At 53.2% G+C, this 15,097-nt stretch overlaps 3 protein-coding genes across 3 annotated transcripts; 2 read left to right on the top strand and 1 right to left on the bottom strand.

Moving 5' to 3' along the window:
- Nucleotides 1–2: 2 nt before the first annotated feature.
- QC761_108830 (uncharacterized protein) lies at nt 3–1,127 on the bottom strand (the record flags this gene model as incomplete). The annotated part of the gene is made up of 1 exon (XM_062874167.1): nt 3–1,127. One exon carries the CDS (start codon nt 1,125–1,127, stop codon nt 3–5), a length of 1,125 nt encoding a protein of 374 aa, XP_062737278.1.
- A 3,343-nt stretch (nt 1,128–4,470) lies between these two features.
- Nucleotides 4,471–10,850, top strand: QC761_108840 (uncharacterized protein). Its single transcript, XM_062874168.1, has 8 exons — nt 4,471–7,477; nt 7,529–7,654; nt 7,715–7,973; nt 8,020–8,245; nt 8,317–9,619; nt 9,687–10,177; nt 10,247–10,571; nt 10,762–10,850. The coding sequence occupies exons 1-7, from the start codon at nt 7,250–7,252 to the stop codon at nt 10,293–10,295; spliced, it is 2,682 nt and encodes an 893-aa protein (XP_062737279.1). The 5' UTR covers nt 4,471–7,249; the 3' UTR covers nt 10,296–10,571; nt 10,762–10,850.
- Nucleotides 10,851–11,965: 1,115 nt separating this feature from the next.
- Nucleotides 11,966–14,681, top strand: QC761_108850 (uncharacterized protein). The gene is made up of 2 exons (XM_062874169.1): nt 11,966–12,871; nt 12,936–14,681. Exons 1-2 carry the CDS (start codon nt 12,473–12,475, stop codon nt 14,670–14,672), a joined length of 2,136 nt encoding a protein of 711 aa, XP_062737280.1. The 5' UTR covers nt 11,966–12,472; the 3' UTR covers nt 14,673–14,681.
- The last annotated feature ends 416 nt before the right edge of the window (nt 14,682–15,097 follow it).

Here is a 15,097-nt window from a genome sequence, read left to right on the forward strand (position 1 = left end):
GTTTAAGCCCTCTTCTGGGCACCCCCCTTTCCCTTAGCCGCCTCAGCAGGCAACAAACTCATCACCTTGTCCAAAAACCTCCTCTGGTCCTCCCCCCTATAACTCCACGTCCTCGCCGTGTAGTTCTCAATCAACCCCTTCACATCCCCCAACTCCTTATACCCCACCTCCTTGTACTTGCCCAACACAGCCAAATCCAACACCGCCTCCCTCGCCTTGAGCGGGGCCCGTCTAGGAAAAAACCTCTCCCCCTTTTCCAACCAATCCCTCTCCCCCTGACTGTTGAAAAAAATTGGCTTCCCCTCCTTGAACGCCCTCTTCCTAACCGCAGTGATATCCATCGTAACCCCACTATCCCTGTTGAACGCCTGGCCCCCGCCCATAAGCCTCATAGTCTGAATCACACTCTGCACCTTCCCCCACTGCGCAGAGGTAGCAAGCCCACCCCCGTAACCACTCAGATCCTTCCTCCTCAGCTTAGGAACAAACGGCACGACTTCTCCTTTTTCGTACCGATCCACAACCGCCTTTTCCGCCTCGGAAAGAATCATCTTTCCTTCGTTGGCCTCCTTGGGCTTTTCTTTCTTGGCTTGCTTGTTTCCCCCCTTACCACCAGCACCACGGGTAAACTTCCCGCCTAGACGGGCAGGTCGACTGCCTGACTGTCTCCCCCACGCACCGGGACCAGCACGACGGAATCCAGTTTGTTGTTGTTGTTGTTGTTGCTGGTTGGAGCGAAACCCAGTGCTTGGTCTCGGTCCTACAGTCCCGGCTCTACCACCGGGAGTGTACCGGGCAGGTAGACGAAGGGATTTGATACTGAGAATTTTTGCCCCGGTTGGAGCACCACTAGCAGAGGAGGCTTTCCCAAAAGGGCTGGCGCTGGGGCCGGTGTTGTTGGCGCGGAGGGTGCGGATGTCGAGGGGGCGTTTGACGGCGGCGCCGGTCGAGATCTTGGTTAGTCTTGTTGCGGCGGAGATTGAACGGGTGGGCTTGTTGTTGTTGTCTTCTTCGGCGAGTTGGGGGCCCGAGGTGGTGAAGCTGCGGGTAGCGGCGGAGGTTGTTGTCGTCGACGGCGGGGCACGACGCCCGAGGACGCCGGCCCGGAGGATTTGCTGCCTGGGCATGTTGAGAGAAAAAATTGTCGCCTTAAGGAATGGGTTAAAAACCCCTCGATAGGCGACGTTTGAGGGTGAGAAAGGTCGGGTGAGCGGGAAAAAGTCGGCGACAACACCGGCGAGGTTTCGAGCTCACGAGCAGTGAGGTTCGTTTGACGATGGGGTTGAGCAGGAAAGGAGAATGTTTGGTGGGGTATGATTGGTCAATTCTGGGGACAGGTGGGTCTGGGGTTTGGGAGCTTGGTCCATGCTTGGCCTGTGCTGACTTGCAACGATGTTTTGGATTTCCGCACTGGGCTGGTGGTGAGGGTTAGGAGTGGTGAAGATATTTTGCTTTTGATCGAATAGAATAATAGCTAATACTGTCTGACCATGAAGGATATTTAACTAGAACAGCAGTGCCGTTCCCTCCCAGCTCAAAACATCATTCTCTATGCTTGTGCACTTAGTTGAACAATTCTGATGGTGTTATATGCATGTGCTGAACGTCAAGCGAGCAGCTCATGTGCTAAAATCATGATGACTTCTCCCGAACTGACACAGGAGTGCCAATGCATATCATCACTCAAGCTCCCAAGACATACCTACCCGAGATGTCAGATTCTGCAGATAAAATCCGATTGAATGGTCCACAGAAAGAGCCGAGCTCTTCATGTCGGGGAAGACAAGCATTCCAAGAGGGCAGGCAGGATCAATGCAAGTACCAAAAGGCTTCCGTGTTCCCTTGTATTGGTCTGAGCGAGCAGTTGGAACGATCTTGTGACATCGTTTAAGGTATGCAAAGTGGTGAGCGTCAGACCCGATCATGGTGAGAGCGACCGGTCCCCGCCAGGAGCCGATAACACCTTTGCGTGGCTAACCGAACTGTCGTCCTCTCAGCTTGCTCAACGCCACGACTGAGAGCGAAAATATCAGATGTGCCGTTTCACCGAGAAACCCAGTCAAACGCTTGAGCAGATCGCCTTGCTCCCCAGGTCGTCTTGCAATTTGGGTACCTGCCTGTTCTCAGGACACCAGGGTTCAGTCTGAACACAGACCAAGACAGCATCCTGCTAGCCCTTGTGGCTCCAAGATTTGTGACAGCTACAACTGCCGCGCTGTAGACTCAAGGCTCGGAGCACCCGGTGATGCGATAAGAGGTAGCGGCACCATACCCACGCGTCAGACCACGCAAATAGAGTGCCTGCAGCTGATATATGAGATTCAAGGCGTCAAATCGACCGTGGTGCCGGTTCGGCGGCGCATGGTGCCATTGCCCACTTTCCTCAAGTTGCCCCGTACATCGGGCGGTTAAGATGGAGTGGCCTCCACAGTAGGCCGTCGCCCTCGCTTGCTGGCGAGTCTCGTGTTGACAGGAGTCGTCGAGGGGTCAACGACGAGGTTTGGAGGTAGTCGACGCTGTGTTCCAGTAGATCGTTCATTTTCCTTGCTGCAACCTATGAACAATGAACTCGAGCTTTCGTCCGAGATCTGTCAAGGTTTGTTGTGAAGCCGTTGGCGAGTTGTCCAGTTGGCAATACGTTCGTTGGTGGCGTATCGTACAGCAACAACCACTCATGCGTGCTGGCTAGATCTCCTCATCTGAGAGGATTGTCGCTTCGAGGTCGGCCCACCGGCATGCTTCGACAGCATAGATTGTATAGTATTCGACAGTGGATCTCGCTTCCGATCAGACCCCTACCCGGGCTTGAGAAACGGCACTTCCAGGTACTATAGACGAGAAGTGGGTATTGCTGCGGTATGGTGGTGGCGATTGTAAAGAGCCTAAATGGCGTAGATCTTATCAGAATGTCAACATCATGACCGGAGCAGACGACCAGCTTTGAAGGATGAATCCACTGAGTTCTGTGGGATAGAGATTCTTCGGCCCAGCTCTCCGAGCCATCTTTAGATTTGATTTGAGCCTGAAGAAGGACATATTAGGGAGGTCTGAGAAGATCGACTAGACCATCTCGTTAGTTGTCAGTTTCAATAAACCATAGCAGTTCACTTGCCTCTCTTACCGAGCTCCCTAAAAGCGCACACAACCGCCGGTCAAACATGCCGTGACTAGCTTCGGTGACAGGATAACTCCTAGTCGTAGCGACTTGAAACTAAGGTATGCACGAGGTAGCACTGCAGCTATCTGCATAGGGCTCAGTTAGTAGATGCTGCCACCGTGGACAAACAAGCTAGAAGCCCTAATTCTTAAGCATAAACATTCCAAGAAGCCCCCTGGCATAAACAGGGTCGACTGCTGTTCGAAGGATCACCTCGCTACCGGACGGGACACTTCAGCCTCGAGGCTAATCGAAGTGAAGGGCGGTTAGCATGAAACTGTCGACGGCCAGGGGCTCAGTCAACACGAAGCCAAGTCAACTTGAACGCGAAGTCAAGATAGGAAGCTCGAGCTCTCGAGGCTCCCCACTTCCCGGTTGTGACGGGAGATGGTGCCGCAAAACTGTGTGACAGGTAGTCTGGGGCGTAACACCAAACGGAGAAGATCACCAGTTGATCAATCGGCGATGGTGGAAGGTTATATTCCGCCGTCCATATGCGCCAGCCTCGCCTGTGGTGTTTCCTATGCCTCTGGACGGGGGTCCTCCCTCCATTTGGTAGATATCCAAGTCCATGTGACCCAGTAATATTGGCCTTTACCAAATGAGGCTCTCCTGGGGGGTAGTATTATCCAGACAGTGCGCCAGGAGCACCCGTCAAGCTGGAGGAGGGCACCATTCGGAACAATCGCATGCAGAGACAGGCCGGAATGCAACGGGACCGATTGTCGACAAGGTAGCAAGCAGGTAAAACATGCAGATGGGAGCCACCAGTCCAAAAGCCGCCCAACGGTATCGCAGCGTAGGCGAAAGGGGGTGGCGAGCCAATGGACAAGACTTGTTTGAGACGACGAAGACATAGCACGGCTGCTATTGCATGAATGTGTGCTAAGATTTCAGATGGGATTGGCATTTCATTGCCAGAAAGAATCAGAACAGGACTATCCGTATCGGAAACCACCAGTTGGCCATTGTTGGACGGTTTAAAAATGCAACGGTCTCTGTAAAGCTGGACGGAGAGCCGGGAACCCCAAACCGGGCCGATCGGGAAGACAGGAAGGCTTCATGATTGATGATCTGAGGCTTGGTAGCTCGGCATGCTGGAGAATAATAATTGGAAATTGGCGCAGACATGTTCACACTCCACACTTCGACGTCGTTGATGGTAGTCTCGAAACACGTGAGTGAGATATAATCGGGATCGAAGCAGCCACATCCGGAACAGCGGGACTATGCAGCGGCCCCTGCTTCGAGATCTTATCGTGGTCTGTGCTTCCCCAGAGGAGTTTTAGTAGTGATCAAAGCTTTACTAGGGACCTGGATTCCACTGTTTCTCGAAGGCTTCACGGTGTTCTACTGTACATACCTGAGCAGCAATTTTCTCCGATTTGTTGTTCAGCTTTGACTGTCGTGCTTGAAACTGCGTCTGTGGTCTGCGCTTATGGTTCGCAGCGTGTCGTCACCTCTCGGAGAAAACAAACAGCCTCCACACCAGGAACACCAAACCACCAACAACTGCGCGCCTTGCCAAGGATCACACCTTGAATCTCCGACCACCGGGTTTGATGCCGTTAGCTCCTGCAACAGACCCAGCAGGTGGTTGTATTTCGCCGACCAAGACCGGCACTGGTTCCCCATCTTGAACCTCGCCATTGGAATATTCACAGCTTTGGATGCGTTTATGCGGGTGGCTGGCACCGTCTGAGAAGAAGAGAAAGCTAACAGATTTGAAATGAAGCCCGAAAACCTCCTACCTTAGCACCGAGCAGCTGTTGTTCGTAAAGTATCAATCTCTGGTTCATGGAAACCAGATTCGCCGTTCCGATGGGCAGGCAGAGACATCTGACCATGCAATTGATGAGATTCCCGGATTCGCAACATCCTGGAAGATTAGATACACATACATCCCTCTTCAGACGGCATCTGCACTTCAACCCGCCAACCGCCACCGCTTGGTCGGCCATCGAGATCAGACGGTGCCTTCATTAACAAGCATGCATGCCGCTAAGGTACGGGCATCAGCTGCAAATTGCCATTTCGTCCCTTTATACTGGATTCTGTCGATGGTCTTCATATTCGATATCACCACCATTTATATGAAAATGGGCGGCAGTGACCTGCTGCCGCGGACCACACGCACATCCTACTCAAGAGGAGCCATGCCCTCCGCAAGCAACCAATCCGCCGCCTTGCAGCCCGCCTTTCTGCGAGGATGCCGGCCCGGAGTCCCGTTCCAAGCGAAATCCTCACCGCATCCGCACCGGGCCACCCAGGACCTCAACCAGCAGGAATTGCCTTCCCCGCAAAACGCCCAGTTTCCGCAAAACCGCCGTTGATGGTTTCCGATTGCATGCTCCGTCCCGTTACCCTGTTTCGTCGTGTTCTGTCTCCCTAACGAGTCTCAAACCCACAGCCGGTAAGTGGCTCGTTTGTTGCCGGCTTCACCATCATTATGCCCCATTGATCAGCACTCGATTGTGGATGCCAGCATACCAGTCTGAAAAAGATACGAGAGGCCATAGATTAGAGGAGGAGAGCTCGTGGGGTTGGTGGCCGGCAACCATCATCGTCAAAATTGGACCTCTGTGTTTGTTGTTTCAACACTATTCTCGAAGTTTTGACTAATGGGCAAGCCAAGACTCCCCACTTCTTTCGGCCAGGCGCTTGTTATTATCGGCTTGTCATCGTTGGGCTTTCATCATATTTGCGTTGGCTGGCTCTTCACCGACACCATATTTGTTTCTTCATGATTGAGTTGTAAGAATGCGGCATTCGCTATTGATTCAACACCTGAATTTTTTTTTTGGAGTACCACAACACCAAGACGGACCTACCGCCGCATGGACAGGGATCAAGCAATCAAGTCTGGAGACGCCGTTGCAAAGCCGTCATGGTCGCCACGTTACCTGCCTCCCGCCTGGCTGATCTGCGGAGCCTAGAAACCCATCGCCCGGCGGCATGGGTATGGTTGGTGAGCTCGAGGTTGCACGGAATTCCATCCTTGTCTCAAAATCTTTACTTTCTCTATCACAATTTTCATATGACACGGGCTGGCCACGTGCTGACCACGATGAAAACAGGAGGGTGTGGCAGAACAGCTGTGTCTAGACCTCAAAACGGCGTCTCCTGGGGAATTAGCTGCGGTGTATCGCGGCAATATCAACAAAAGTCGTCAACTCGATCCCAAGGACAGTCACGCAGTTTCCTGCTGCTTGGCATCGTTCAGGGATTCAAGATGCCCCAGGCTTGGCCTTGCCAGGGAGCCCACAGTTGTTTACACCCCCCACTCGGCCAAATCCCCCCTGCCTGCCTGCCTGCCTGTCAGAACAAGCGTCTTATGCAATAATCGTTGCGGGTCGTCCTGTCCTTTAAGCTGGATAGCAAACAATGCTACCGCTCATACGGTCCGTTCCTACCGACATGGCTATTCTCACCCGAGGGCAACAATCAAAAAGATCACGGACAGGTCCCATCAAGTGACGCGACCGCCCTGATCTCTCACTCCCGTTTCCACTCACACTCCCCACGCTGCGGCGCCGTTCGGACATCCCTGGTTGGACCTGGGTGCCTTGCTCTCACACGCCCGCCATTGCTCGAGGACGTGACATATACAAGCGGTATCTTTTGGCTGTGATGTCTCCTCAAAGGTTCATCAACCGAGTGTCCCCCCCTCCCACGGGGATACCACCCCCCCAAGTCTGGTCCCTACTCCGTTTGTACTCCACGGACCTAACCTCTTCCTTGTAATAACGCCCCATGAGGTCCCCCATTGAGCCGTTTTCGATATCTCACGGGTAATGCTCGGGAAAGAGACTCGGCCATCTTGATCCCCTTGAGGGTGTTGCCCGACTTATATACGATTCGGTGCTCCCTCTTTTGCAGTTTGTCCCAAGTGGGAATAAACGAGGTAGACAGCCGTGCTGTGACTCTACTTTCTTCGACGCATGATACGAGCTTGATCTTTCATAAGTTCAAGCCTCGATCCCCAATCTCGAACCTCTCTCTCATCTTTGTTCCACCCCCTTTCCCAGGCTGGCGTGGCTTCCGTCCCTTTCCCCATTTGGTTCCAGAAGAGTGAAGAAGAAGAGAGCCAAGATGACGACCATCACGCCCGTGGGGAGCCTTGAAATCAGCCCGGCCACCAGCCCAGGCATTGAAGACCCCAATGCCTCTCCCATCGGCAGTGTCGATAGCAATGTGACCCCGGACACTGAGTTCTCACCGCCGGACAGCCCGTTTCGGCACCACGCTACCTTAGCTCCCGTCAAGGAGAAGCGGGAGCTGGCGAGGAAGAAACTTTCGACCTTGACCCTTGAGGAGAAGGTGGGGTCTACCAGGTTTCCAGCGAGAGGACTTTATGCTGACGTCGAACAGGTCTCCTTGCTAACCGCCGCAGACTTTTGGAGAACCAAGTCGATTCCGGAGAAGAACATTCCTGCAGTGAAGACCAGTGACGGGCCCAATGGTGCTCGTGGTGGCATTTTCGTGGGTGGAACAAAGGTAGGCTAACGCCCCTGGGGTTGGTTGTCTCCCTCGCTGTTGCGCTAACACTGTTGGCAGGCAGCCCTCTTCCCCTGCGGCATCTCGCTGGCAGCAACGTGGAACAAGGACATCCTCCGTCAGGTCGGTCAGCACCTTGCTGAGGAGGCGAAGGCTCGTCAGGCCAACATACTGCTTGCACCTACTGTGTGCATGCACAGACACCCACTTGGTGGAAGGAACTTTGAATCTTTCTCTGAAGACCCCCTTTTGACTGGCAAGCTTGCTGCTCAGTACATTCAAGGTCTTCAGGAGAATGGAGTGGCTGCTACCGTCAAGCGTCAGTATTTACATATTCAGCAATATTGGAGACTGAAACTGACCAGATCTAGACTTTGTTGGCAACGAACAGGAAACCCACCGGTTGACAATCGACTCCAAGATTGCTGAGAGGCCTCTTCGCGAGATCTACCTCCGTCCCTTCGAGATCGCGGTCCGCGAGGCCAAGCCATGGGCTGTCATGTCCTCATACAATCTGGTGAACGGTGTTCATGCCGATATGAACGAGCATCTCCTCAAAGATATTCTCCGTGGAGAATGGCAATTTGACGGGTGAGTGGCAACTTTGATTATCGGAGCCAAGCGATAAGCGAGCACGATCAACTGACCGACCCCTCCTGCAGAGCCGTCATCTCGGACTGGGGCGGCACCAACTCTACGGCGGAATCTGTCAAGCATGGGTGTGACATCGAGTTCCCCTACTCGACCAAATGGCGCTTTGAAAAGGTGCTCGAGGCTATCAAGGATGGCAAGCTCACCGAGGCTGATGTTGACCGAGCAGCCGAGAATGTGCTTACCCTTGTCGAGCGCGTCAAGGGCAGCGATATGACTGCTGAAGCAGAGGAACGCGAGGATGATCGGCACGAGACAAGAGAGCTTATCCGCGAGGCGGGCGTTCAGGGTCTTGCACTTCTCAAGAACGAGAGGTCTATTCTGCCTATCAACCCCAAGACGGCCAAGGTTGCTGTCATTGGTCCTAACGCCAACAGGGCCATCGCTGGCGGTGGTGGAAGCGCCAGTCTTAACCCTTACTACAACACCCTTCCCCTTGATAGCATCCGAAGGGTTGCTCAACAGCCTGTCACTTATGCTCAGGGATGTCACATTCACAAGTGGCTCCCTGTGGCATCTCCTTACTGCAGCGATAGGACTGGGAAGCAGGGTGTGACAATCGAGTGGTACAAGGGAGATCAGTTCCAAGGCCAGCCTGTTGTCACCCAGAGGCGGAGCAACACTGACTTGTTCCTTTGGGATTCGGCGCCTCTGGCTCAGGTTGGCCCGGAATGGTCGGCTATCGCCACGACCCATCTCACGCCGACTACTACTGGCAAGCACACCATCTCGTTCATGTCTGTCGGCCCAGGCAAGCTCTTTGTCAATGGTCGACTTGCGCTTGATCTTTGGGACTGGACAGAGGAAGGGGAGGCCATGTTTGATGGGTCTGTCGACTATCTCGTCGAGGTTCAGATGGAGGCCGGCAGACCGGTGGAGCTTCGCGTCGAGATGACCAACGAGCTCCGGCCTATTGCCAAGCAAAAGCAGTTCAACATGACGCACAAGTACGGTGGTTGTCGCATCGGCTTCAAGGAGGAAGACCAGGTTGACTACCTCCAGGAAGCGGTCGATGCTGCCAAGGCTGCCGATGTCGCTGTTGTTATCGTTGGTCTGGATGCCGAGTGGGAGTCTGAGGGGTATGATCGTCAGACTATGGACCTGCCTTCTGATGGGAGCCAGGATCGTCTTGTGGAGGCTATTGTCAAAGCGAACCCGAACACAGTTGTGGTGAACCAGTCCGGGTCACCGGTGACGATGCCTTGGGCTGATAGGGTGCCTGCCATTATCCAGGCTTGGTATCAGGGGCAGGAGGCGGGAAATGCGCTGGCTGATGCGCTGTTTGGGTTGAAGAATCCTAGTGGGAAGTTGCCTGTAGGTTTCTACCCCCTATTCATCACCATATATATGCGAGCGAGTATGTTGCTAACGAAATCATCAGTGCACCTTTCCCAAACGCCTCCAAGACACGCCCGCCTACCACAACTGGCCGGGCGAGAACCTCGAGGTCGTTTACGGCGAGGGTCTCTACATTGGCTACCGGCACTACGACCGGACAAAGATTGCTCCTTTGTTCCCCTTTGGTCACGGGTTGTCTTACACCACCTTTGAATACGGGCGTCCCTCCCTCAGCTCCAAGGTCCTCACCCCCGACAACACCATCGAGCTTACTGTCGCGGTTAGCAACATCGGTGACGTTGCCGGGTTGGAGACGGTGCAGATCTATGTGAGGGATGAGAAGAGCAGGTTGCCAAGGCCGGAGAAGGAGCTGGCGGCGTTTGAAAAGGTGGAGTTGGAGGCTGGGGAGACGAAGCATTTGAGGATAGGGCTGGATAAGTATGCGGTTGGGTATTTCGACACGAGTTTGGGGAGGTGGATTGCTGAGGAGGGGAGGTTTGAGGTGCTTGTGGCGGCGAGCGCGGAGGATGTCAAGTATGTTTTGATCTCCCCCCTTTCATTTTTACTGTTTTGTGTTTGACATGGAGCTGACATGGTGATTAGGTACTCTGTTGGGTTTGAGGTCAAGGAGTCGTTTACTTGGATGTTTTAGACGACCTCCTCGAGAAGTGGACTCTTTTCTTTTTCTCGGTTTCTTCTTTTTCGATACCTTCTTTTCAGCATTGCATTATTGCGAGAGATTTTGTTTTTTTACTTTCTTTTTCTTCACTTTTTCAAAGGGCATGGCACCGATAACCCCTGGGAAGACTACCTACTAGGGGTCTCTGTTTGGTTTTTGCCATGTAATGGGAACAGGGATGGATGGATATGGGTTACATCACTGGATAGGTAGTTATCGCTGCAGGACCTCCCTCCCCGACTGATGAAGGTTTTTTTTGGAGGGGGGGGGGTTGGGGGAACGGAGGGTGGGGAAATTCGGGAACGCAAGTAACGATGGGGGTCCCTTTTTCGCTATTCTGGTTGTTCGACTAAGTAGGCTTCGTCATTGTATATGGCACCGCCCGCCCTCTTGTAGCAGGGGGGAGGGGCGTGGGGAGGGTTGTCTGCAGCGAGGGAAGAAAAAGACGGAAGGAAGATGCCTAAGGGCTGGTCTGGGTTGGATAGTATCCTGAAGCTTACCCACCAATGTTGTTGTGTTACATTCACTACATTTGCTCCCACCCACACATGACATGTGCTTTGTCTTGATGCTCCGTGTAGTGAGGAGCATATCATGATAAATAACCCGGAGGACGGTAGCGAAGGTGGTGATGGTGTGCTTGTATACTGGTCTTTGGCTTGCTTGTAGTGTGTTGTGTAGCAGTAACTCTTCGAGGAGTTTCTTGACTGGAAGTGTTTCCAATGACAACGGGTTATATCATGGCCAAGATCCGGAATGGCACCGGATAGGTTGTGTGGCGCTGGTCACGATGTCGTAGTGAGTAGAGAGGCTATATAGGCTTACCAGACTTCTGGAGACGACCAGGTGTGCTATTTAGGGTGTGGGGCTATCTGTGATCATGAAGTTTAATATACCCCCACGGATAGTCTCCGAGGAGGACGTGTGCTTGTTGAATTGGAGTTGAAGAGGATGTGAGGCAAGGTGTGATGGGTACTATATTTCGGGACTGTCATGTGTGAGCTCCGTTCAGCTCGTGTCCATCTGAATAGGCTTGTGGGGTCGTAGCTAGTTGGTGATGGATATGCTTAAACTAGAGTGCTGCCTAGACCTCGACTTTCAGCATACCCTTATGTTTTGTTGCTACCTGTGTTTGATATAGCAATTTTTGCGATCATTGAGATGATGAGCCTGTAGGTCTGTTGGATAACCAAAGGAACGCAAAGTGCTCCGTAGACCTGAGAAATTCGAGTCGTTTATTTACCACGGCAGTGGGAATCTTGTTTCAGAGTGACGTTTCTGTTTTGTGACTCCGCCTCTCTGCTCAATCAACGAACCCCTGGGCTCCATTTCAACGACGCTCATGATGATGATGGGCGGATGTGCACCTATCATTGCGCACTCGGAAAGATTGGTGAGTTACCTCCGGAAAACGGAGACGAAAATCCATGTTGGCTGTCACACTACAAAAACAAAACGCTGCTGTGTGACGCTGTTGAGGGTTTATACACTTTGCAGACCAGCATAATGCAATGGTGGTGGTGGTTGGTGGGGAAAAAGGGGGTCACCCGAGAAGCCCAAGATGCTGGGTCTGGCCACGCTTCAGCTGAGGCTAACATCGGGGACAGGGGGGCCTTTTGTTCCGATCCACTAATCTTCCATCTCCCACGTCTCCGCAACTGGAGCCGTTCCGTCGACAGGGGGTTAAACGAACGTCTGCCGTCGTCAGCAGCTTTGAGTTTGCCTTTCCATCCTGCCCTTTCTTTCTTTGTTTTTTTCTTATTTGTTTTTTCTTTTTGCTGAAAAGGAGAAGAGAAACGGGCGGTTATACTAAACGGCGCTATTTTGGATTGATTTTGGGAATTGAGTTCATCCCGTTTCCAGAATACACACACACTCGACAGAAGACACGGATAAAACGGCCCTGCACTTGTCTGATTTACGGATACCCTTTCCCCGCGTTAACGCGCCCAACCTGAACCTTACCTTGGGGAGCCCGGCAGAAACCACCGTTTCCCATCTTCCGGATCGACGAACCTTTCCCACGAAACCCTAGATCCTAGATCCCGAGCGTCACCGGACCGAGAATCACCTCTATCCCCTGCCGAACGAAAGAACACTTAACGGTTGCAGCAGCAGGGGCATGGCTGCTACCACCTCGCGTCATCGTCATGGCCCGGCCGTATAACTATGGCGGCGGCAGCTACAAGCCAAAGCAGCAATCCACTAACAGCTGGAATCAGCACGCCTACGGCTACTCGTCCAATTTCTTCAGTGGGGATGGTTCCAGCAATAATGGCAACAACACCTCCCTCGTCGAGGACTTTGTGGCCTTTGTGAAAAAGGCCCTCCGGGCTCTGGTCAAGTTCTGGCGCGAACGTGGCCGGCGGATGGTGGTTACGGCGATTTATAATACGGTGCACCAAATAAAGAGGAATTTGACATATAATCGGATACTCAGCGTTCCGCATTTGCTGGTTGGGTTCTGGGTTGTGCTGTTGCTTTGGGGGGAGAGATGGACTTTCCATTCCATGGTGGAAAACTGCGCGTGGGAGAATTGGGAGAACTGGGTATGTTTTTCCCTTTTGCTACTTCTGGCAGGCAGGGTGGCATGTGTGCTAACCATGACAACAGCCCGCCGGCGCCCAACCCCACCGCGTAGCCCTCGTTGCCGACCCCCAGCTCATCGATCCTCATTCCTACCCTGGCCGACCATGGCCAATACAAGCCCTGACGATTAAGTTGACGGACAACTACATGAAGCGTGGGTATGGTCAGCTCCAGGAGCAGCTCGACCCCGACAGCGTCTTCTTCCTCGGTGACCTCTTTGACGGCGGCAGAGAATGGAAGACGGCCCACGGCGACTTTAGAGACCCCTCGTGGGGACCACACCCGAAATCGGAACAGAAATACCTAAAGAGCTGGAACAAACACTATGGGGAGTTTTACTGGCTGAAGGAGTATGGCCGGTTTGGGGAGATATTCATCAAGCCGTGGATCAAGTCCGGGATGGAATCCGGCAAGGAACACAAGCGCAGGAAGTTCGTCACGAGCTTACCAGGAAATCACGACTTGGGGTTTGGGGCGGAGATCAAAGTCCCCGTGAGGAACCGATTCGAGACGTACTTTGGGGAAGGGAACAGAGTGGATGTTGTGGGGAATCACACGTTTGTTTCGGTCGACTCGGTGTCGATGAGTGCGGAAGCGTCGCCCGAGGCGGCGAGACATGACCTCAAGCCGATTTACATGCCTACCAAGATCTTTCTGGATAGGCTGCAATGGCTGAAGCCGATCGCGGTGGAGAAGGAGCTGAGGATGATGAGAGGGGAGGTGCCGGAGGTGCAGTTTAAGCACAAGATTGAGGAGGTGGATAAGGCGAATTTCAAAGACAAGCCCAGTCTTGGTACTGAAAATACGCCGGAGCTGCCGACGATTCTGCTGAGCCATGTCCCGCTTTATCGACCGCCTGGGACGCCCTGCGGCCCGCTGAGGGAGAGACACCCCCCTGCGAAACCACCAAAGGGACAGACGGGGCCGGTGGTGCCTGATCATGGGAACGCCATTTCTGTTTCCAGGGGGTATCAGTATCAGAACGTGCTTGACGAGCAGCAGTCGATTAGTCTGTTGAAGAAGGTTGGCAATGTGGTTCACGCCTTTTCGGGGGATGATCATGACTATTGCGAGCTGGTGCACTCTGAGGAGCAGCGGAGGGTTAAGGAGATCACGGTGAAGAGTATCAGCATGGCGATGGGGGTGAATAAACCGGGGTTTGTCCTGGTTAGTCTGTGGAACCCACTGGACAGCGGGGGGAAGCCGCTTAATCCGGATCAGAAGCAGACGCTGCAGACGCACTTGTGCATTTTGCCTAGTCAGTTGAGCACGTATATTCGCTACGTGGGGTTTGCGATCATTTCGGTTATCATTTTGGTGGTGAGGGCGTTCTTGGTGCCGGTTTTGAAGCTCACGCCTTTTGCGCTGGAGCCGGAGGTACAGGGGGTGCAGTATAGGGGGAGTGCACTGCTGCCTGTGTTCAAGGCAAAGGTAGAGGATTATGATGAGTATGGGTTTCCTTCTAGTGGGTTGGGGTCTTCGAGAAGTGGTGGGGGGAAGGGGAGGGATAGGAGTGGTTCGAGTGTTGGTGGACATGGACATAGCAGGGAGAAGAGCAAGGGGAAGTGGAGGGGGCAGCCGAGGATAGAGATTAGGAGCGATGAGAGGGAGGAGGAGGAGAAGTGGAGGCCGAAGGGGAGGGGGATGGGTTATAACAAGGGAAAGGATACGGTTGCGACGGTGGTGGTGAGGGAGATGTGGACTACGATTTGGAGGGCGACGTGGATGGTTTTGGTGTGGTTTGGGTGGTTGAACTGGTAGGGGGTAATGTATATTTTCTGGGGGGGGCGGCGGAGGGAGAGGAGAGCTTTTGTATAAATTGAACACAGGAGGTGAAGCAGAAAGAGGGGGGCATATATGTATGGGTTTGTGATTTTGAAGTGATATATATATATTGGTGTCTGGATAGCATATTTTATGGATGGCATGGTGGTTTTGTCAACAGTGCGGCTCAGTGGTGTTCGGCTGCTGTTACCTCTTCTGCTACCGGTGCTTACCCTGGGATCTAAGAGAGATTTGACCCTAGATCTCATGACCTGACTTGATGATGATGATGAGCAACGCGCGGGCAGGCATCCAATTGGCACTTTGTGCGAGGGTGGAGAGGTGTAGGTTACATGCTTGCGAAACAGACGCCTTGGAAGGGGGAGACGCGGTCGAATTGCACCGTCACGCTCTCAGCGCGT

The sequence above is a fragment of the Podospora bellae-mahoneyi genome (genome assembly GCF_035222275.1).
Source record: "Podospora bellae-mahoneyi strain CBS 112042 chromosome 1 map unlocalized CBS112042p_1, whole genome shotgun sequence".
NCBI lineage: Eukaryota > Fungi > Ascomycota > Sordariomycetes > Sordariales > Podosporaceae > Podospora > Podospora bellae-mahoneyi.

Bases quoted from the DNA above. Each gene is read 5' to 3' on its own strand.
- QC761_108840 (XM_062874168.1), top strand. From the start codon at position 7,250: ATGACGACCATCACGCCCGTGGGGAGCCTTGAAATCAGCCCGGCCACC. The intron at 7,655-7,714 runs GTAGGCTAACGC...CACTGTTGGCAG, and splicing joins TTTTCGTGGGTGGAACAAAG to GCAGCCCTCTTCCCCTGCGG. The intron at 7,974-8,019 runs GTCAGTATTTAC...GAAACTGACCAG, and splicing joins AGTGGCTGCTACCGTCAAGC to ATCTAGACTTTGTTGGCAAC.
- QC761_108850 (XM_062874169.1), top strand. From the start codon at position 12,473: ATGGCCCGGCCGTATAACTATGGCGGCGGCAGCTACAAGCCAAAGCAG. The intron at 12,872-12,935 runs GTATGTTTTTCC...CCATGACAACAG, and splicing joins GGGAGAATTGGGAGAACTGG to CCCGCCGGCGCCCAACCCCA.